Source organism: Molossus molossus, unplaced genomic scaffold, assembly GCF_014108415.1.
Source record: "Molossus molossus isolate mMolMol1 unplaced genomic scaffold, mMolMol1.p scaffold_m16_p_1, whole genome shotgun sequence".
NCBI lineage: Eukaryota > Metazoa > Chordata > Mammalia > Chiroptera > Molossidae > Molossus > Molossus molossus.
The window spans coordinates 188317800-188340431 of record NW_023425344.1 but is presented as its reverse complement, the minus strand read 5'-3'; the positions used below and the strand labels follow the sequence as shown (position 1 = coordinate 188340431).

The following is a 22632-nucleotide window of genomic DNA, read 5'->3' as shown; positions in this document are numbered from 1 at the left end:
TCAAAGAGAGGAAGTGAGAAGGAGAGAGAGATAGAAACATCCATGAGAGAGAACATCGATTGGCTGCCTCTTGCATGCCCCCCACTGGGGATCGGGCCCACAACCTGGGCATGTGCCCTGACTGGGAATCAAACCGGGGACCTCTTGGTGCATGGGTCGATGCTCAATCACTGAGCCACACCGACTGGACAGTCTTTGAGCTTTTGAGCCTATTTCCTACTTGTAAAAAGAAAACATTTGCAATACACATATATTTATTTATAGGTATGTATTTATATATGTTCATTTATATAAATACATGTATATATGTAACTATATATATGTGTATACATGTATGGTAAATACAATCTGTGCATTAAACATTAGTAACTTTAATTTAAAATTTTTTGTTAATATTTGTATAAAAGTTCTTATTTTTTTCTGATAGCCTAGAGAACTGTTTGGGACCCGTTGGTGTGTGTGGGGGTGCTCATCAGACAGGGAAATCTTGAGGTTGCAGTAACCTGGACAGTCAACCAAGCAGGCTTCCTAAGGGAGTCATGGCAGGCCAGGTGCCCCTGTTCTGTTGCCGTTTTCTTCATAGCACCGATCACTTTCTTAAATTGTGTCATCAGTTTACAAGTTTATTGTCTGCTCATTCCTGCCTCGTTCCCCACAAGTACATTGCACCTTGCCCCAGGGGTAGAGACCTTGTTTATTTGTATCTGCAGTTCTGGCTCCATGACATTGAGCCTGATGCATAGTAGGCCCTCAGTTGAATGAGTAGGTGAATGTAGGGGTAATGTGCCCTCTGATTTTTCCCTCCCACAAATGTTTTTGTTCGTGGTGGAGAGCCCAGACTCAGGAGAATGTTACCATGATCATGATTGCAGCCAATGTTGACTGACAGCTGTCTGTAGAACCTCTCCTGTGGCTTGCCGCTCTCTCAACAGTGTGCATGGAGGAGCACCAAGGTCTCTTCTTGGCCCCCAATCCTGCATGCAATGGACTCCGGAATGGGCAACATTTGACAAAGCTGAGTTGTGGTCCTGCCTCATATCAGTGAGGCACCAGACACCAGATCTCCAGGCCCATTTGCCCCATACATGCATTCTTTTGGAATCTTTGCATAAACATGAGTGTTTCACATATTTTCTGAGTGGTGCAAATGCCTTTAGGCAACTTCCTTTTTTATGCTCGTTGTCTGTGGTCACAGTTCCTTTTCGGTTTTTGTTTTATGGTTTAGTGATCTCTCTCCTTAAGAGTCACGACTATTTTTCTCTCTGGAATTCAGATTGTATCATAACAGTATTATATTTGCCTGCTCTTACGGCAAGAAAACTAGGCGTTTTCCCCCTCAAGCTCCTGACAGTTACTTTTTATAGCTGGTACAACATTAAAATGTCTCATTAAATGTGGGAAGATCTTTTAATAGTGCTCAAACCATGGTACTCATTGTGAAACCTCCTGGGTTTGGCCGGTGGGAGTCACAGATGCAAGTAGTGTCCCCAGACAACCACTGAATGCACGCATTTAGGCTTGGCCTTCTGTGACTCATTGTTTAAGGCAAATAATAGAGAGAATAATAAACTATTACATAAAAACATAAGCTGGTCTTATATATATTATTAACGCTCTGACTTGGTGTTTGGTAGGTTGGTGTAAAAGAGAAATCAATTCAAATGGACTTAAACATAACATGAATAAAGAGATAATATAACCAAAAACCCAGAGATAGGACGAGCCTCAGGAGAGGCTTGGTCTAGTTTCTCTGCATTTCTCAGCCCTTCATCTCCAGTGTAGAGTTTATTCCTGGCAGGCTTTCTCTCGGGGTCCCAAGATGCTGTCAGCGACTCCTCATGCTACTTCAGGTTGGAATCTAGCAGGAAAGAGGAAGCCTATACATACTTCCAACAAATCCCCAGAATTGATATAGGTCACGTGCTAATCCCTGAATCCAAAATTGTAATTAGAAGGATGGGCTACATAGTTGGTTTTATCGAATCTGGGGGTTGAATCCATCCAGACCCCACAGGACTAAGCAATTAGGAGCACTGTTAGCAGAAGTGAAAGGTAGGTGGTCAAATAGCTGTTATACCTGGCTGTGCAGCACTGACGTAGGTTTTGGACATTCAGTTTTTGTAGCTGATTTGTCTATGTCTCCAAACATTAGGGCTGTTTTCCATTTCTGGTGGTGGTGGCCATTACTCATGTCCATTAGTGTTTCTGGCTTTCTGCCTTTTGGACATATGGTGATTCTTTCTGGTCAATGAGTAATACGCATTTGGGTGAAAGCATTAACTTGTGGGTGCAAGGCCCTCCAGAGCTCTCTCTTTCTCTCTGGTACCACAACTGGAAGCATTTGAAATGGGGGCTGGTCTGTGGTGAGTAAGTATGATGAGCGGAGTCTCCCTGCTGGCTCACGTTGGACAAGCACTAGCATGAGCGAGAAGCAATCTCATACTGTTAAGCTATGAGTATTCTGGGTTGCTTGTTACTGTGGCATACCCAGTTTACCCTGCCTACTACCTTGGATTGCCTAAATTCATTTGGATTATTTAGGGGTGTCTCGCAAAAAATCCCTATATTTGTTTAATTCTTTCAATTTAGCAAAAGCACTTTCCCATCTGTGATCTCACCTCCACAGCAGTCGTCTATATAAATGAGAAATATTAGCCTCATTTCTCCAGTGGGAGAATTGACGCAAACTCTCCCAAGGCCCCGTTGGCAGTTTTTGTTATTTTCTGTTTGCTTTGTTTTCTTAAGCAATGTGATTACATAATCGAACTCACTATAAAGAATCATGATGCTCATGTCATTAATATTTTATTTGATGGCCCACTTCTGAGGAATTTATCACTTTTACTTTGTTCTTTCCCCACACCAAGCAGTGATGTTGAAAATGGAAAGGACGCTGGCCACTGCAGCTTCTGCAGGAAAGCTTACGAAGGAAGTGGCCAGCTATACTGTCTGACTGCACTGAGCGGTGCCCAGGGCCAAGAGAACACCTGGAGGGGGTTGAGAGGGAATATGAGGAAGCTGCAATCTTACATTGAGCAATAGGTAATGGGGACTCTTCCTGAGCAGGTTGACTCAAGAGGAAAGGGAAGCTATGCAGAATTTCCCTTGGTCAGAAGTCTCAGCAGACTGGAAATAGAGTGGAGAGGAGAGCAGAAGAGCCGTCAGCTTTGCCCGGAATGGGGGAGCCTCGGTGGTGAAGGGGCAGGCTCTGGGAGCACGGCGCTAGGATTCAAAACCCCACCACTTATAAGCTCTGCAACCTTGCACAAATTACGTGATCTCTCTGAACCTTGGATTCTCCTTACATACAATGAGGATATTAGCATCTCTTTCATAAGAATATTGTGAGGACAAAATGAGTTGAAAAACGTAAAGCTCTCAGAACAGTACACATAGTAAAAGCTTGGTAAATATCATCATCAATAATAATTAAAAAATAATAATAATTTGTTGCCACCCTTTCTGCCACCACACTGGTCCAAGCCACCCATCAACTCTTCCTTGGACTAATTCAAAGACCTCCTCCTTGGTCTTCTCACATCTATCCCTGTGTCATTTCCAATTTGTTCTCCATCTGGTAGCGAAGATCATGTTTTATTTTCTTTTTTATTAATTAATTTTTGTTACAGATGTTTCTCCTCCCCCCCCACTGATTCCCCCCTCCCTCCCCCTCCCCACCCTGTCCCCAGTTTGTTGTCCATGTCCACTGTTCATGCACACATGCATGTAAGTTCTGTGGTTTATCTCTCCCCCACCACCCCCTCTTCTGGGGATTGTCAGTCTGTACCCCACCTCCATGTTTCTGGGACTACCCCATTCCTCAAACTGTTATGTTCATTATATTCCACAAATAAGTGAGACCATATGATACTTGTGCTACTCTGATTAGCTTGCCTCACTCAGGATGATACTCTCCAGGTCCCTCCATGTAGTCTCAAAGGATAAGAGATCTTTCTTTCTTACAGCTCCATTGTGTATATGTACCACAGCTTTTTTATCCATTCATCTACTGATGGACACCTGGGCTGTTTTCAGATCTTGGCTATTGTAAATAGTGCTGCTACAAACATGGGGGGCACATATATTTTTTCTGATTGGTGTTTCAGGCTTCTTAGGGTATATTCCTAGAAGTGGGATCACTGGGTCAAATGGAAGTTCAATTTTTAATTTTTTGAGGTAACACCATATTGTTTTCCATAGTGGCTGCACCAGTCTGCATTCCCACCAGCAGTGCACTAGAGTCCCCTTTTCTCCACACCCTCGCCAACACTTGTTGTTTGATGATTTGTTGATGGCAGCCATTCTGACAGGTGTGAAGTGATACCTCATTGTTGTTTTAATTTGCATCTCTCTGATGATTAGTGATGATGAGCATTTCTTCATATGTCTCTTAGCCATTTGTATGTCCTGTTTGGAGAGGTGTCTATTTAGTTCCTCTGCCCATTTTTTAATTGGGTTCTTTGTCTTCCTTTTGTGGAGTTGTCTGAGCACTCTATATATATTGGAAATTAACCACTTACCTAATATATCATTGGCAATTATGCTCTCCCATACAGTGGGTAGCCTTTCCGTTTTGATGATTGTATCTTTTGCTGTGCAGAAGCTTTTGAGTTTGATGTAGTCCCACGTGTTCATTTTCTCCGTTGTTTCTATTGCCTTAGGTGATGTATCAGTGAAAATTCTGCTGCGTATGATGTCCGAAATTTTGATGCCTACAGTTTCTTCTAGGATTTTTATGGATCCATGAGTCACATTTAAGTCTTTTATCCATTTTGAGTTTATTCTTGTGTAGGGTGTAAGTTGATGGTCTAGTTTCATTTTTCTGCATGTAGCTGTCCAATTTTTTCAGCACCATTTATTAAAGAGGCTGTCCTTAGTCCACTGTATGCTCTTGCCACCTTTGTCAAATATTAATTGAGCATATTGCCTTGGGTCCATTTCTGGGTTCTTTGTTCTGTTCCACTGGTCTATATGCCTGTTCTTGTGCCAGTACCAGGCTGTTTTGATTACTGTGGCTTTGTAGTATAACCTGAAATCTGGTAATGTGATCCCTCCAACTTTGTTCTTCTTTTCAAGATTGCTGTGGCTATTTGAGGTCTTTTTTGGTTCCATATGAACTTTTGAAGTACTTGTTCTAATTCTGTGAAGTATGCCGTTGGTATTTTGATGGGGATTGCATTGAATCTATAGATTGCTTTGGTAATATGGACATTTTAATGATGTTAATTCTCCCAATCCATGAACAGGGTATGTGCTTCCATTTTTTTATATCTTCCTCTATTTCTTTTTTCAATGACCTGTAGTTTTCTGCGAATAGGTCTTTTATTTCTTTGGTTAAGTTTATTCCTAGGTATCTCAATTTTTTGCCGCAATGGTAAATGGGATTGTTTTCTTAGTTTCTCTTTGTGAGTTCATCCTTGGTGTATAAGAATGCCACCGATTTCTTGACGTTAATTTTGTATCCTGCTACTTTGCCAAATTCATTTATTAAGTCTAGTAAATTTTTGATGGTCTCTTTGGGGTTTTCTATGTATAGTATCATGTCATCTGTGAATAATGACAGTTTCACTTCCTCCTTTTCAATTTGGATCCCTTTTATTTTTTCTTCCTGTCTGATTGCTGTAGCTAAGACTTCCAGTACTATGTAAAATAAGAGTGGCGAAAGTGGGCATCCTTGCCTTGTTCATGTTCTTAAGGGAAATGCTTTTAGTTTTTGTCCATTGAGTATGATTTTGGCTGTAGGTCTTTCATATATGGCCTTTATTATGTCTAGATATGATCCCTCTATTCCCACATTGCTGAGCGTTTTTATCATAAATGGATGCTGGATTTTGTCAAAGGCTTTTTTGGTATCTATTGATATGATCATTTGGTTTTTATTCATTTTATTTATGTGGTGTATCACGTTTATTGATTTGTGAATATTGTACCAGCCTTGCATTCCTGGGATGAATCGCACTTGGTCATGGTGGATAATTTTTTTGGTGTATTGCTGGAGCCGACTTGGTAGTATTTTGTTCAGGATTTTGGTGTCTATGTTCATCAGGGATATTGGCCTGTAGTTTTCTTTCTTTGTAGTGTCTTTTTCTGGTTTTGGAATTAGAATTATGCTGGCTTCATAAAACGAGTTTGGAAGTCTTCCTTCTTCTTGAATTTTTTGGGAATAGTTTGAGGAGAATGGGTGTTAGTTCTTCTTTGAATGTTCGGTAAAACTCCCCCGTGAAGCCATCCGGGTCTGGGCTTTTGTTTGCTGGGAGAGTCTTGATTACATCTTCAATTTCTTCTGTTGATATTGGTCTGTTCAAGTTTTCTATCTCTTCCTGGTCTAGTTTTGGGAGACTATGTGTTTCTAGAAATTTGTCCACTTCACTTAGATCGTCGAATTTGTTGCCATATAGTTGTTCATAGTAGTTGTTAACGATCTTTTGTATTTCTATGGTGTCGGTAGTCACTTCTCCTCTTTCATTTCTGATGTTGTGTATTTGGGTTCTCTCTCTTTGTTTCTTGGTGAGTCTAGCTAAGGGTCCATCAATTTTGTTTGTCTTTTCGAAAAACCAGCTCTTTGTTTCATTGATCCTTTGAATTGTTTTTTGGTCTCTATGTCGTTTATTTCCGCTCTGATCTTTACTATTTCCTTCCTTCTACGTGTTCTGGGATTTTCTTTTTGTTTGCTCTCTAGTTCTTTAAGTTGTGAGGTTAGATAGTCTATTAGAGATTTTTCTTGTTTTTTTTTGTGTGTGTGAGGTAGGCCTGTAGTGCTATGAACTTCCCTCTCAGAACTGCTTTTGCTGCATCCCATAGATTTTGTGTTGTTGTGTCTTCATTTTCATTGGTTTCCAGGAAGTTTTTGATTTCTTCCTTGATCTCCTCGGTGACCCATTCATTGTTTAATAACATGCTATTTAGCTTCCATGTGTTCAAATGACTTTGTATGTTCTTCTTGCAATTGATTTCTAGTTTCATGCCATTGTGATCTGAGAAGATGCTTAATATGATTTCTATCTTCTTGAACTTGTAGAGACTTAGTTTGTGTCCTAACATGTGGTCTATCTTTGAGAATGTCCCATGTGCACTTGAGAAGAATGTGAATTCTATAGTTTTGGGGTGTAATTCTCTATAGATATCTATTAAATCCATTTGGTCTAGTGCTTCATTTAGAGTCTCTGTTTCCTTGCTAATTTTTTGCCTAGAGGATCTATCCAGTGATGTCAGCGGGGTGTTGAAGTCCTTTGCTATGATTGTATTGCTATCGATTTCTCCTTTGAAGTCCTCCAGAAGATTTTTAATATATTTTGGTGCTTCTATATTGGGTGCCTATATGTTTATCAAGGTTATATCTTTCTGTTGGATAGATCCTTTCGATATTATGTAGTGGCCTTCTTTGTCTCTAGTTATGGTCTTCATTTTGAAGTTTATTTTATTAGATATGAGTATTGCTACCCCACCTTTTTTTTCCTTTCCGTTTGCTTGGAAGATTTTTTTCCATCCCTTCACTTTCAATCTACGTGAGTCTTTTGTTGTGAGGTGGGTCTCTTGTAAACAACATATAGATGAGTCATGCTTTCTTATCCAATCAGCTACTCTGTGTCTTTTTATGGGAGCATTCAATCCATTTACATTTAAGGTGATTATTGATATGTACTTATTTATTGCCATTTTTGTTTACTGTGGTTCTATTTTTCTTCCCATTTCTACTGCTAATTACAGCAGTCCTTTTAACATTTCTTGCAGTGCTGATTTCGTGCTAATGTATTCCCCTAGCCTGTTTTTGTCTGGGAAGCTCTTTATTTGACCTTCTATTTTGAATGATAGCCTTGCTGGGTAGAGTAGTCTTGGATTCATATCCTTGTTTTTCATGACCTTGATTACTTCATGCCATTCCCTTCTGGCCTGTAGTGTTTCTGTTGAGAAGTCAGCTGAGAGCCTTATGGTGTTTCCTTTGTAGGTAACCTGTTGCTTATCTCTTGCTGCTTTTAGGATTCTCTCTTTGTCTTTGATTTTTGGCACTTTGATTACTATGTGTCTTGGTGTGGGCCTGCTTGAGTTCTTCTTACTTGGGGCTCTCTGTGCTTCTTGAACTTGAATGCCTTCTTCCCTCACCAAATTAGGAAAGTTTTCTGTCACTATTTATTTGAATATATTCTCTAACCCTTGCTCATTTTCTTCTTCTTTGTGGATTCCTATGATGCGAATATTATTACGTTTCCAGTTGTCCCTTCGTTCTCGTAAGCTGTCTTCCTGCTTTTTAATCGTTTTTTCCTTTTGGTTTTCTGATTCGTTGATATTTTTCTATCTTGTCTTCTAATTCATTGATCCGGGCCTCAGCTTCCTCTACTCTGCTTTTTAGACCTTCCAATGTGTTTTCATTTCTGATATGTCGTTTTTAATTTCCAATTGGTTGATTTTCAACATTTCTATATCTTTACTCATGGTGCTCATGTCCTTACACATGCTGTTGAGCTTCCTCAAGATCATGGCTCTGAATTCTAGTGCTGTTAACTTGCTTATCTGCACCTCATTTATCTCATCTTCGGTAGAGGTCTCTTGTTCTTTCATTTGGCTTTTGTTTCTGTTTTTCACCATTTTGGCTATCACAGTGGGCTTTGGAGTCTTCCAAATTTTCCCTGTGGTTGTTGGTGTTCTGCTGTTTGTGGCTCCCTCTCCTGAGTTTGGATGAGGCAGGGAGGACCCACTTTAACCACCACTGTCAAGTCTTAACTTTCCTCTGACTTTTTTTTTGCCTGGAGGCTATTAGTAGAGGTCATCTGGAGAAACTTGGTTTCTGAGTTGCCTGAAAAACTCCCTCAGGTGCTCAGTGTAAGAGGATTTCCTGAGGGTGGGCAGATGCTGGTTGTTAATGGGCCTCAATTAGCATTTCAATGGCCGCCAGGTGGGGTTGAATCTCCGAGGGAGGGGCCCCCGCCTCTCCCCAGGGCCCTGGGAAGGAGTAAGATGACCACAATCCTGCGTGGTTGCACTCAGCAAAAGCTCTGAGCACCCTCCAAAACCCGAGTGTCCCCACACAGTTCCAGTCCAGTCTGCCTTCCCTCTGCCAGAGCCCAAGGTGAGTGGCTGCTGCCAATTTAGCCTCTGTCCAGACTCTGCGCCGTGGAGCCGCCTGGGACTTTTAATCCGGGGGCGCTGCTCCCAGCTAAGGGTGGCCCAGTCTTCGCCACCTGCTGAGGGTGTAGCACTCAGCTGAGTTTCCAGGGCTTAGCCGCGGTTGCAACCGAGGCGGCAGCAGCTTCCAGCCGATTCCCCTGGTCCTGGCCGAGTACGTGCGGCACCAGCAGAGGGCTTAGCATGTAGCCGGGTTCACAGGACTCAGCCTCGATCACAGGACTCAGCCTCGATCACAGCCGAGGCGGCAGCAGCTTCCAGCCAATTCCCCTGGTCCCAGCCGAGTCCGCGGGTCCCAGCCCAGGCCGCTGCAGACCGTGGGCTCCTGGCCCCCTCTCGCGTCCTCGCAAGCCTACCAGGATTGAGTCAGTGTCCCTGGTTATGTGGTCCTCCAGGCTGCCTTTCGGTTGCCCCTTCTTGACGATTTGTCTTTATTTTCTTTTTTCTTTTTTTTTTTTTTTTTTTAATCCTCACCCGAGGACATTTTTCCATTTTTTGTTCAGGTAGAGTGAGGAAGAGAGAGAGAGAGAGAGAGAGAGAGAGAGAAACATCGACGTGAAAGGAACACATCGAGTGGCTGCCACCCGCACGACTGACCAGAGCCGGGGACAAACTGCAACCGAGGTACGCGCCCTTAGCGGGAACCGAACCCGGGTCTTTCCAGACCGCAGGCCGACGCTCTAACCACTGGGCCAAACCGGCCAGGGCCGATTTGTCTTTATTTTCGTTGTCAATCCAGTTTGGTCCTGGGAGATGGTCTGTGTAGCTCCATTCACTCTGCCGCCATTTTTTTTCTCTCTAAGATCATGTTTTAAAACGAGAAATCCATTAAGTTATTTTTCATTTCTTAAACCTTTTCAATAATTCCCTCTCCACTTATCATCTTGGTCTTTATTGTAAAGTATAGCTTCCAAGGAACTTGCCTCCGTAGCCTCAGTTTGTGCTGACAGCGACAGTAAAGCCTCACAGTGCCTGGTTAGATCCCCAGGTGTTCCATCTTCTGCCCTCCCCAGGGCCTTTACACGAATGTATTTTAGGGGAGCAATGCCTTTCCTCATCCTGCTGTGGTTGGTCAGGTGGAGGGGTCTCTCCTGGACTGATACTTGTCTCTCCAGCTCTTTCCTACTCTGCCCGTGGGAGGTGGAGTCCTGTGTCCTGGGCCTCCTCCGCTCAGCGCTGCCCTCTTGCGCGGAGGTGAGCCCCCTACAGGGAGCAGGTCGTCTCTGATGTTGCTCTAGGGGCGGGTGTTCCGCCCTGGTCTGGGATCGCCTCTGACTGTGTGGTTAAGCCTGTGTCATCATGGGGTCAGTTAACTCGCTCACCTGCCTAACAGACAAAAGCCAGGACTTCCAGCCTGGCTGCGGTCAGCACTAAAGGACTCTCCCGATATCTTCCTTTCCACTTTGTCTCTTCTTCTCCTCTTCATGCCTGTCCTCCTCGTCGTCTGTCGTGGAAAAGCTGAGGGTCGTGGGGAAGATCCTCTGTGGTGTATAATGGAATCTGACCGTAGGTGGGCTCAGTGAAGTGACCGAATGTATCAGTGTGGCCGATTTCAGTTCCTAACAGTGCTCATATTCTTGGGCAGGACTGTGGAAATGAAAACTTTTTTCCCCTTTCAATGGAAAAGCAAAGGTAAATGGGTCCAGAAAGTGTCCAGGAGGGGGAGCCTTCGTTCCTTTTTCTCAGTCATAGCTGTAAGGATTTGCATCATTGTGACTAAGTCACAACAGAGCCAGTAAACAAACACAATTTTTGCTATAGTTGAAGCAAATAAGAGAAAATGGTCACAGCCTTCACTTGGCATGATCACAATTAGCTCTTCACCTAAGTGGAATTCAGTTTTGTAGGAGAGTTTTTTGTTGTTTTTTTTTTAATTTCCTGCCATGGTTTTGAATGTCAGAGGCAATGTTCAGTCTGTCCTCACAGCAAGATACAGGCTTAACCTCTGTTTTAGTTTCAACTTAGAGGGAAAATATAAAACAAAAATAGCAATATGTGATTCTTTTAGTTAACTGCCTTTTCTCCTTAGCCCCCCTCTTCCCTATTATGTTCTCCAAGTCCTTAGAAAAATGTGACAGTTCTCACAGCCTCCCTTCCCCGCCCAGCTCTTGAGTAGATAACATTGCAAAGAAGTCTCGTAGTTTTCACTATCTTACAGAATGGTTGTTAGCATGTTACCATGCATCAGACCAGCTAAGCTGAAAATTCCTCTCTTAACTCCTCTCTTACTCTCTCACGACTCAGTGCACAGAGCTGGACACACCCATTACTGGCAAATGTTAAAAAATGGCCATTTAACAAATAACTGTTTTCTGTAAAGAGTATCAGTGATTGCTAGGAGTCAGTGTAGCTTCACTTAAAACAAGGCACACCAGCTAGCCTCAGTTTTAAAATACTAGTGGATGAAAACTCCCTGGACATGCTGATTCGGAATTTCAGCATGACTCCAAATTTCTCATGCCATCATGGTAGATAACATAGATTGAAGCCTCATGGGAATGTAGTCAGGTGGATTTATAAATGGTTAAATAGAACATGCTTAGTATGTTTTATATAAACACTTGAAAAAGATGTTAACAATAATCTGTGCAGAGGTCTCCAGTAGTTTGCCAAAGTTGTATTTCTTTAATAAAAAATGTTGGGGAGAGGTATTAGCCCTGTCCATTTTAAAAAATTCAGTATTTTGGGGTGACATTGGCTAATAACATTATATAAGTTTCAAGTGTACAATTCTATAATACATCATCTTTATATTGTATTGTGAGCACACCATTCAAAGTCTAGTCTCCCTCTTTCATCATATATTTGATTCCCTTTACCCTCTTCATCCACCCCCCACCCCCTCCCCATCTCCTCTGGTAACCACCCTTCTGTTGTCTCTGTCTGTGTTTATTTGTTTTGTTTATTCATTCACTGCTTTCTGTTTTCTATCCCACATATGAGTGAAATCATATAGTTCTTGTCCTTTTCTGTCTGACTTATTTCACTTGGCATGGTACTCTCAAGGTCCATCCATGTTGTTGCAAATGGCAGTATTGCATCCTTTCTTATGGCTGAGGAGTATTCCATTGTATATATGTACCATGTCTTCTTTATCCATGTATTCTTTGAAGGACACTTATAGCCCTGTCATTTTTAATGTATGGTCTATAGCTTTGGAAGAATAATAAAAGGCATGCATTTGAAATTTCTTGATGACACAAAGCTGGGAGGAATATTTAATAGTTTGGGATAATTCACTGAAGAGTAAATTTTTTTTATTAATTGTGATTTATGAAGAAATTATCTAGAGATTTTAATTCGATGTGAATAAACAGTGAGATACAATTGCCAAAATGCTAATGAGATTGAAGTCACGTTAATACAGTATTCCAGAACACAGAACACCAGTCTCTGTTGTATGGGGATTAGTTGAACTTAATTTCCAATATGCATTTGGTTCTGGACACCATGTTTTAAGAGAGCTGCAGAGAAATTGGGAAAATTCTAGGAGAAGCTGATCAGGAAGAGATGTCTATGAAATGAGTCATGGAGAATGACTGAGGGGTTTGGGAATATCTGGGTCAGAGTGGAGAAGATTTAGGGGAGCTCAAGGAGTGATTTTAGAAAATTTGAAGGTAGTCAACATGCAAAGGGCTTAGGTTTGGACTATGTTACCCCAGGGATAGAATTTGTCACATGTCAGGAAGTTACAGGGAGGTAGACTTGGGTTTCTCATCATAAAAACCTGTCTAGCAATCTTCATTCTGAAGTGGAGACAGGCTGCCTTGCAAGAATGTTAGTTTCCATCACAGGAGACTTTCAATGACATGTTTAGGGGCCCCTTGTCAGAGTTACCAAAAGCCATACTTTAGGAATGTGGATCAAATGATCCCGGAAGTTCCTTCCAATCTCATGGGCCCCGGCATGAACTCAGTATCTGCATACAGTAGATGCTCAAGCAGTATCTGACAAATGAATGAATGCATAAGATTAAAACAACCTCAGGGGCAGACTTTTGCACTTGATGCATTTTTTAGTCGTAAATGGTGTTATGGCATTGAACAGTAATTTCATCGAGTTTCAGGAGTGTGTTTATCTTGGAAAAAAGGAAGGCCTTGGGCCACACAGAGTTTAACATCTTCTAGATAATTGGCTTATATTTTTTGCTGTGGTATAACCCATGCTCAGCCTTGTAAGTTTTAGAGCTATTTTCGATAATGGATAATGCTTTGCCCCTAGCTAACATGATGCTATTTCTTTTTCAGGATAATCGTATCCACACGTCCAAGTACAACATTCTCACCTTCTTGCCAATCAATTTATTTGAACAGTTCCAAAGAGTGGCAAATGCCTATTTTCTTTTTCTTCTGATTTTACAGGTAATGTTTACATTGTATTTCTTCATGATCTGTTTGTTAAAAGTATCCTATAATTTGAAAAAGTAAGTTAGTTCACTTAGCTAAATGTTCATGGTTAGGTATAACCATCCTTATCAGATTTTTAATGTTATTATTGCTGTTTCTCTTCACAAATGTGGGAGGGCTAGGAATGGGTAAAAACTAGCACATTCATCATTTTAAACACTGAGGTAATTAAAACAATGCAGTCTTGCACTTTATTTGAACCAAACCAGAGCCTAATGATTACTGTTCATGGCCTCCATCCTTTATCTCCCTCTCATGTCGACAGGTAGGTGTTGCCAGAGTGCAGACAACGAGTCTAGCAGAGATGTAGTTTGTGGAACTTAATATGGCAAATTTCATTTGCATCCAAGAACACTGACATATTTTACATATATAGAATAAATGATGTGTGCTATGTTATTTCACTGTAGAGGGATTGTTTTTGTTTTATAGTTTTGAGTGGTTAATTGGTAGTTAAATACATTGCTTTTTCCTCCCATTTGACTAAAAGTTGGGCCTAAATAAAATATAAGCTTTTACTGATATTTTAGAAAGGAAAAGGCATAAATTAAAGAATACACATACATATAAACAGCTCACATTAGCCAGTTATTTAGTTCGTATTTATTTTAGAGTAATTTAACCACACTAAACTGGTGGATTCAGAATGTGCTGGAATCTGTGTTAATTATAGGAGGTAAAAAGATAGATTAGATGTGTGTAGTCTAGGTTAATAGCTTGAGTACTATTTTTTCTTTAATTGAATAAACATTTGTATTAAGAATCTTTTTTTTTTTTTTTTTTAATGGTTAATCCTCACCCAAGGATATTTTCCCATTGATTTTTAGATAGAGTGGAAGGGGGTGGGTGGGGGGAGAGAAACATGGTGTGAGAGAGACACATCGATTGGTTGCTTCCCACATGACCCCAACTGGGGCTGGGGATCAAACCTGCAACCCAGGTATGTGCCCTTGACTGGGAATCAAACTCGTGACCTTCAGTCTGCTGGCTGACTCTCTAATGTCTGAGCCAAACTGGCCAGGGCTGTATAAGAATCTTTTGACTGTAAGTGGTAGAAAAACCTAAATTCTTTTAAGCAAAAAGAGAATATATTTATGAGTATATATCATTTCATGTATGACTAGATTTATGGACAAACTGTTTAAGCAGGATTTGACATCACTTTTCTTTGTTTTCCTTCATGTTGGCCTCATTCTCTGGCAGGCCCTCTGTACGTACCTGGTGGACCCTGAAAGCTTTAAAATTTTATCCTTCCAGCTTCAACTCCAATATGAAAGAGAGCAAAAAGGAGAAGGAGGGACATTTGCTCTGATTGGACCATGCTGTTACACATCTATTTCTAAGTCAATCACTGTGGCTCAAGCATTTGGTGCAGTGATTGTCTTGACCTCCATCGTGTGCTGGTACCTGGAGCTAGCATGGAATCAGTGCACCAAAATCACGCAAACTGAAAGTAGAAAATAAGGGTCAATGGAGAAGAACTAGATGCTAAACAGAAAAAAAAAAGTGATGAGTGTACATCTTACAATTTATTGAAGAGACTTTGGAAGCCTAGATTGTTTTCTTTCTTTCCCCCTCTGTGAAGTTGCTTTTGGTTTCTTCATATAATCCTTTATGCCATTCCAAAAATTTGAGCTCATTTCTCTAATGGCTTTCTTATTTATGGTCAGACTTTTGTTCACAAAATTTTATATCCAGAAGGGACCTTTGGAAGGGGTTAGTCCAACCTCCTTTCTTTTATTGATGAAGAAATTAGACCTAGAGACATATTAGATGGTGTATAAAGCTTTTAGCACAAATTAATGATAGAACTAGGACTAGAATCTAGCTTTTCTGCCACCTAGTCCAGTGTTTTCCTTAGAGTCTTTTGAGGTTTGTTTGTTTTTTAAGTCTTATATGGAAGATATTATATACAAATGATAAGTTTAAGCTGTTTTAATGGGGCCTGATCTCCATACATTGACCATCTCCACCCAACCCTTCTCTGCCTGAGGGCCCTGAAGCAACTCCAAATGGAACCCCACTTGAAAACCACCTGTCTAAGAGAGCATGTCAGCTGTTATGACGTCTCTCTCAGGTGGAGGCACAGGCACAGGCTTTGGAGTCAAATAGACCGAGGTTCAAATGTTTGCAGTGTATGTTCTTGGCCCAGTTGCTTGACCTCTCAGAGAGTTGTTTATACAATGGAAAAATAATACCCAAGGCTTCAGCTTTTCCCAGCTCTGGGGCACCATTCACAGTGTGTCCTGTGTTTTGCACTGGGGTGGTATTTACATGGAATACAAACCCATAGGCTTTGTATAAAACAACTCGGGTACAAAGTCTAACACAATGGGCTTCTCTCAAGATCAAATGACATAATATATGGAAAGTAGTTTGTATAGCGTCTGGCTCAAAGTAGAGGCTTAAATAATTTTTTTTTGGTGTGGGGGAATTGGTGAGGAGTTGGTAAAATTGTTAAAAGTTGAGATGAGAAACTGAGAAAAGACAGGTGATGCTTATTTCTTGAGGAAAGATCATCATCTGTGAAATATTTCAAGATGCTTACTTCTTAACTTGCTATAAAAATTGTATTTTTTGTCAGGCAGTCTGAAAAGTGGTTCAGTGATACATCTATTCTAACGTGTCTTATAATTGAATGCAAACACTTAAATTATTAAAAGTCGTTCTACATGCGTACAGATAACAATATAATCCCATTAATTTCTGGCAAGTCTTAGAAAATTACGTGACAACATTTGGAAGATATATTTACTAAATTTAAAAGTCTTAAACTCTTTGAAATGTTTGTTTTAGCTGATTCCAGAAATTTCCTCCTTGAGCTGGTTTACCACCATTGTGCCTTTGGTCCTGGTGATAACTATGACAGCTGTCAAAGATGCCACAGATGACTATGTGAGTATTTGCTTTTGAGCATTCCTGAGATCTCGGTTTCAACTGTGACCTCTCAGAAGTAGAAAATAGAGATCCATTTGAAATTTTTGAATGAAGCTGTTTTGGTCAATATGATAGAAAACTCTTTTGCTAATTGATGATTAATACAAGTCATAAAATCAGCAATGATTTGAATAATGACATCTTTGGAGTAAATGTCTGACTTTCCCACATTATCTGACCTTTCAGGAATAGTACTCATTTAGGTGCATGCGTTCCCACAAATTGGCTTTAAAGGTCTTATTTACCCAGACATCATAGAAGAGTAAAATGGAAGAGTAGAAAGAAAGAAAGAAGTTTTGGAGAATCTTCCCTTACCCTACCAAGTTCTAACAGTAACATGAGGCAAACCATTTCTCTGAACCTTTCCTTGACTGAATAATGTGGCCAATGACATCAGCAGCACTGTTGGGGGACAAAATGCAATACTGTGTATAAAACACTTGGCACAGAGCCTGCTTCACAGGGTGTACACAATTAATACTTGTCCTCTGTTCCCTTCCTGCCCTGGCCAGTTCTCCTCTGAGCCTTCATATCTATTTCTCACGTAGAAATTGTCAAGAAGAGCCAGCCTGAGATGACCATTTCTAGTCCTTCCATACTCTATCTGTTCTGGTACCAAGACCCCCTTGGCAAAACCTGAGCAGAAACGAAAGTGGCCCCATCTTAAGGCCCAGAGAGTGGGCTGCTCAGAGTTCAGGGGGTGAACCGATTGGTATTTTTCTGTGATGTCCAGCTAGTCAATTTAAGGGACTATTTTTAGGTTAGATACAGATGTGACTAAATGCCAAGTGTCCTTTGTCTCTATTGCAGTTAATACTTGAAAATGCTTTTGTGATACTATGTGCTGGTTCAACAACCGGATATCTTTATGAGTCAGGGTCTTGGCAGAAAACAGATGTCACTCTAAAATGGGGGAAAATTGGACTAAGGTTAATAATGAGGAGGCCATTTTCAAAGGGCGTGGGTGAGGAAAAACACACGGGATAGCAACATGGGTGGCCAAACTACCTCTTGGCCTGAAGGGGCAGAGGAAGGAAGCAATTACCAGACCTGAAGTTGTAGTTGGGGGCTGCTTGCAGTAGGTGGGGCTACCAAGAGAGGAAGCAGCCACTGTTAACCTAGCCTGAGAAGCCAGGGACTTTCACTTTCCTCTGGTACTCGATCTCTGCCAGTGCCACCTATTGGTCAAACCCAGCCAGAGCCAGAGGGCAAGGACCATGCAGGTCAGCTTCCTCTGGCACAGGGCAGAGTGGAGAGGATGGGTATAGATATTGAAGAGCAAACAGAAATTTCCAGCACCCATGACAATTTATGTATTTAGACAGAATCATTATTTTCATTTCTATTGTTCTGTTGGTGGGGAGAAGATTGACTTAATTTTTTCTTCTACCAATATTATCAACTCTTCCCCTGTTAACCAATGGCAAATATTTTCTTTTTCCTGGTAATGCCCACTAACTTATATCTGGCAATTGGTATAATTGTATGCACTGGGCACAGGCACAAAATAAAAGGAAGATTGGAATGGGTCTGGGAAGGATGTTGAAAAAGGGAAGGGCTGGTTGAAGCATTTTTTTTTTTTTTTTTTTTTATCCTCACCCGAGGATATTTTTCCATTTTTTGTATAGATAGAGTGGGAGGGAGAGAGAGGAAGGAGAGAGAGAGAGAAACATCGACGTGAAGGGACACATCGAGTGGCTGCCACCCGCACGACCAACCAGGGCCGGAGACAAACTGCAACCGAAGTACGTGCCCTTAGCGGGAACCGAACCCGGGTCTCTCCGGACCGCAGGCCGACGCTCTAACCACTGAGCCAAACTGGCCAGGGCGGTTGAAGCATTTTGTATATTGTGATAGTGATGTAATATTTTGAAAATTTTTAAAAGGAAAAAGCACTAATCCTGATGATTATGATCTATGAAATCAGTTTCATGATACTATCCCTTCCTTGTTCATCTGTGCATTTATGGTTGAAATAATACCTTACAGTTCAACCTACTGCTATCTGATCTTGACAGTTCATGTCGAAAGTCTTATTTGAATGGCTGCTAATTTATGAGTTTAGTAGAGGGCTCATAATATTTGGATTCTTCTAAGCAATAAAAGATATTTATATTACTGGAATATACAACAATAAATAGGGTCACTTGGGCATAAAAACACAAATTCATAACAAATGTGGTCTAGTATTTTATTTTGATATTTGGAAAATACTCAGTATTTAATAAGATCAGTATTAACAATGATAATTTCTAGAGAATAAAAATGCATCTTGTTACAAGTAATTTCTTGGCTTCAAAGAAACCCATAAAACAGAATGAATGATGTTTCAATAAAGTATTGCGCGCATATGTAAGAGAAATGGAAGTCCCCAGTCCCTGTTGAAGACATCAAAATTAATGTATGGTTTTCTCTGGAGCTATGCAGCAGAGTAAAGGCATATTGTCTTCTTAGAAGACACTAAAATGTGTGGAAATTGGAAAAGCATGTGGCTAAACTTGTTCCGCTGGTGACACCCAGAGTGACATTTAGTGAGAAGGGTCTTGATTCAGATTTAGGACATGTGGTGCTGGGTCCCCATTAGCTGTGCTCATTTTGGACCAATGGTGACATTGTTTGAACAGATGGACTCAAAGTACTTTCAGTGTCCCTATTTGTGCTGAGAAAGTATGACTGAATGTTTTTTTTTTTTTCCACAAACACTCTGATTTTCAGTTTCGCCACAAGAGTGATAATCAAGTGAATAATCGGCAATCTGAAGTGCTCATCAACAGCAAGTAAGACGTACATTCTTTGTTTTTTCTTTAAGATTTCTTGGACCACAAAACAGGTCTTGACAATGGGTGGTTTTCTCTTTTAATTAAATATATATTTCTGTTCCCCTTTATTAAAAATTGCAGTATAAGTCCATTTTGTGTTCATGGTTCATTTTTATGCTCAGCAAATGCTTGTGCTAGAGTCCAGTGGTTCTCAACCTTCCTAATGCCGTGACCCTTTAATACAGTTCCTCATGTTGTGGTGACCCTCAACCATAAAATTATTTTCGTTGCTACTTCATAACTGTAATTTTGCTACTGTTATGTCTTAGGTGACCCCTGGGAAAGGGTCATTCGACCCCCAAAGGGGTTGCGACCCACAGGTTGAGAACCGCTGTGTAGTCACTCAGCTTCTACTTCAGGTCCCTTTGGAGTTTCTTTTGTGGAACACAGACATATCATCATCACTTTTCATTTCTAGATCTAATACTACTTAGAACTGGAACACATGTGACGTTGTGTATATAGTGCATATTTCATAAGTACTTGAATTATTTAACTTGGTAATTTCTGAGGAATATTGATAGACCTTGAAACATTAGTGTATCAAGTGATAGTGATAAGAATTTTGTATTCACTCAGTAACTGATTTTAGAATAAATTATTCACCATAATACAAATTTTTCATTGATTTAAAATTCATCCACCAATAAAGAAATATTTATAGGAATGGTTCTTGAATCTGAAATGCTTTAAAATATGTATTTGCAAACAACAACAACATCAAAAATACCTCCAGAAAACTTAGCAAAACATAAATTTAAAATCTTCACTTCGTTGTTTCTCATTCTCTTTCTCTTCCTTATTTTTGGGCTAAGTATAACAGATGGAAAAGTAAATTTGTGACAAGTACTTTAGTCTGGCAGTCAACATCATCTTTCCATGATTTTGAATCATTTGGATACTGTGAAGAGAATAGTTTTTGAAGGAAATATCATAAAACAAATTGATCACATGAAATGAAAAATTTCAAGAAATTAAAGCTAGTGAGAGAGCCTAGACAATAACTGGTAGAATTAAAGTAATTAATCTCTTTTCATTCCTAAATGTTGATTGATCACTAATAATGTGATGAATACATACAATTTTTCTATATTGGATTGTTTTAGAAAATGGTATTAAATGCATGGTGAATAAAAATGGTCTTTATCTAAAGCCATAGTTATGGAGGCAGAGACTCTGAAAGTGTGACTCTGGGGTGACATGGATAAGCCATAAAGATGCCTGGAACCATGTGGTTCATTTCCAATGTTAGCACGTTTTCAAATGTTGCCTCTGTAGTATGCTGTTGAAAAGCAGGGGCTTTATACTTAGACTTTAAGTATGAGTCTAGTCCTGACCCTGAATGATTCTTTGGTCCTAAGCAAGTTCTTAAGAGGTGATGACTTTTGTAAGCTAGTGTGTGGCTTTGAGCTGTGCTGTTGCATATCCTGACTTTCTCATGTCTTGCAGTTTTGACTTGCTATTAGACTGACATTAACATGATTTGATGAATTCCCTAGGAGCATTTAATAATCAGTCTCATTGCCTTAAAGTATCATCTCGTATAAAGTGTGTTAAAAATATATACAGTTACATAATGAATTTGAACTTAATGGCTTGAGCATATCTTTTTAATGTCCCTCAGATTACCAGTTAAAAGTTGTGACACTATCTGGGCAGTGATAGTCATTGAGGCCTCTACCTAGAGGCCATAAGAGTAATCCAGTAGTTTGGATATTCAGGAATTTGATTACCCAAAGTTTCCCACATGCTAACTAACATTGTTGTTATTATTAGAAATAGCAATAGTATTATTTTCTTGTGGTTTCATTTAGCTTTTTGTTGAGTCCTTATGAGGTAGCATCTCTTTGTAATTCAATATGGTGTGATGTTTTAAAAAGTATTGTTGCTGATGTTGTCAATTTGAAGGCAGAAGCACATGTCATTGAGAAAGGAGTATTCTTTAGGATTCAGTTAAAATCAGGCAAGATTTTCCATTTGTAAGATTACCTACTACTGTGAGCTCCTTGAGGGCATCTCTCTGGATCACATTTGTGTCCCTTGAGTCTAGCATAGTGCCTGTTAAATTTTCAAACTGAGCAGTAACAAGTGTCCTTACTGAGAGGGAATTTACCAGAGGAGTTTGATCTGTCAAACTTTGCTAGGTCTCATCACTGGCCAATTCCTTTGGCTGGAATTGGAGGTCTTTGCAGAATGTACCCAGGCTCTGGAGAATGGCTTTTTACTTTTTGGTTTTGAGAAGTTGGAGACATCAGATGGACTCAGATTGAGATAACCCAGGGAGCTTTGAGTCCTCCTTGGAGCTGGTGGTGGTCGAAGGTGCTGTCTGACCAGACCATCACTGTCTTCCTGTGCTCACTCCCAGCTCCTGTGTACATTACTTCTAAGGGCTTGCACCTACCACTTTCTTCAAAGCACTGCTCCTTGGGCTATTGGAGCCAATGATCGATGGGTGCAGAAGTATGGAAAAGCAGCACTCCTGACTCAAACTGAACAAGCTCTGAGGTATAATTTGCATCCCTGAGGTCCTGTGGAGACCAGACTGAGGATGAGGCTTTGCTTGTAGTCATACCCTTGCATGGTTTCTTCCCCTTCCTCATGTTGCTTCTCACTTCCCTTATGGTTTCTCCCCCAAGTACTGTTTTATGAACTGCTTGCATGTCAATCCTCATCTCAGGTTCTACTTCTCATGAACTTGACTTAGACAGTAGTTAATACATACTTGTCCCCATGGCAATATTAATGGAAAATATCAGGAAAGTGCTTTGGGTCTACCCTTGGTACCTGTGGGTCATAATCCAGGGATAACATAAAAAGCTGGAGGGGATCAGGGGAGTCCAGGTATTGCTGAAGGTGGGTGTCCCACTGGGGTGGGCACCACCAGGAACTTGTGGCTTCCCTGTGTGCTCCTGGCAGAAGGTCTTGGACTTGGGGTTCATACTAGGGCAGGAGCCATCATTGGCTTCTCCTGGAGGAAGAAGAGTCATAGGAGGAGACTCCTGAGGGGAAGGGGGTACAATGAAAACACTATTCAGGAAACCTAGGTCTATGTACGTGGTCACTATGTTACTTTGGCAATTAATTTTCCTTCTGGGCATCAGGTTTCATTCATTCTGTGCTTAGCAGTGAGGAAGGTGGGAGCTATGTTCATATTCAATACATATTTATTGAGCAACAACCATGCATAGACTCTAGTGCTTCCACATGTAACTCGCATAAAATCTCAAGGTGTGGGTAATAGTGACTAATTTCAGAAATAAAGAGATTAAGACCTAGAAAGGGAGTGACTTATCAAGGGTTCCACGGCAAGTAAGAGTCTAAATTAGCCTTCTACCCACTCATAAAGTGAT

At 40.6% G+C, this 22632-nt stretch overlaps 1 protein-coding gene across 8 annotated transcripts in view; it reads left to right on the top strand.

The window, feature by feature from the left end:
* The window catches only part of ATP8B4 (ATPase phospholipid transporting 8B4 (putative)), a 254349-nt gene that overhangs the window by 57628 nt on the left and 174089 nt on the right, over window positions 1-22632 (top strand). For 7 of the 8 annotated variants that reach the window (XM_036258114.1, XM_036258105.1, XM_036258095.1 and 4 more), the window contains 3 exons: window positions 13368-13481; window positions 16323-16421; window positions 19179-19240. In XM_036258114.1, the coding sequence (XP_036114007.1) occupies window positions 13368-13481; window positions 16323-16421; window positions 19179-19240 (275 nt within the window). Of the gene's footprint in view, window positions 1-13367; window positions 13482-16322; window positions 16422-19178; window positions 19241-22632 lie in introns of those variants that run through there. The other variant, XM_036258122.1, reaches the window with a different exon arrangement.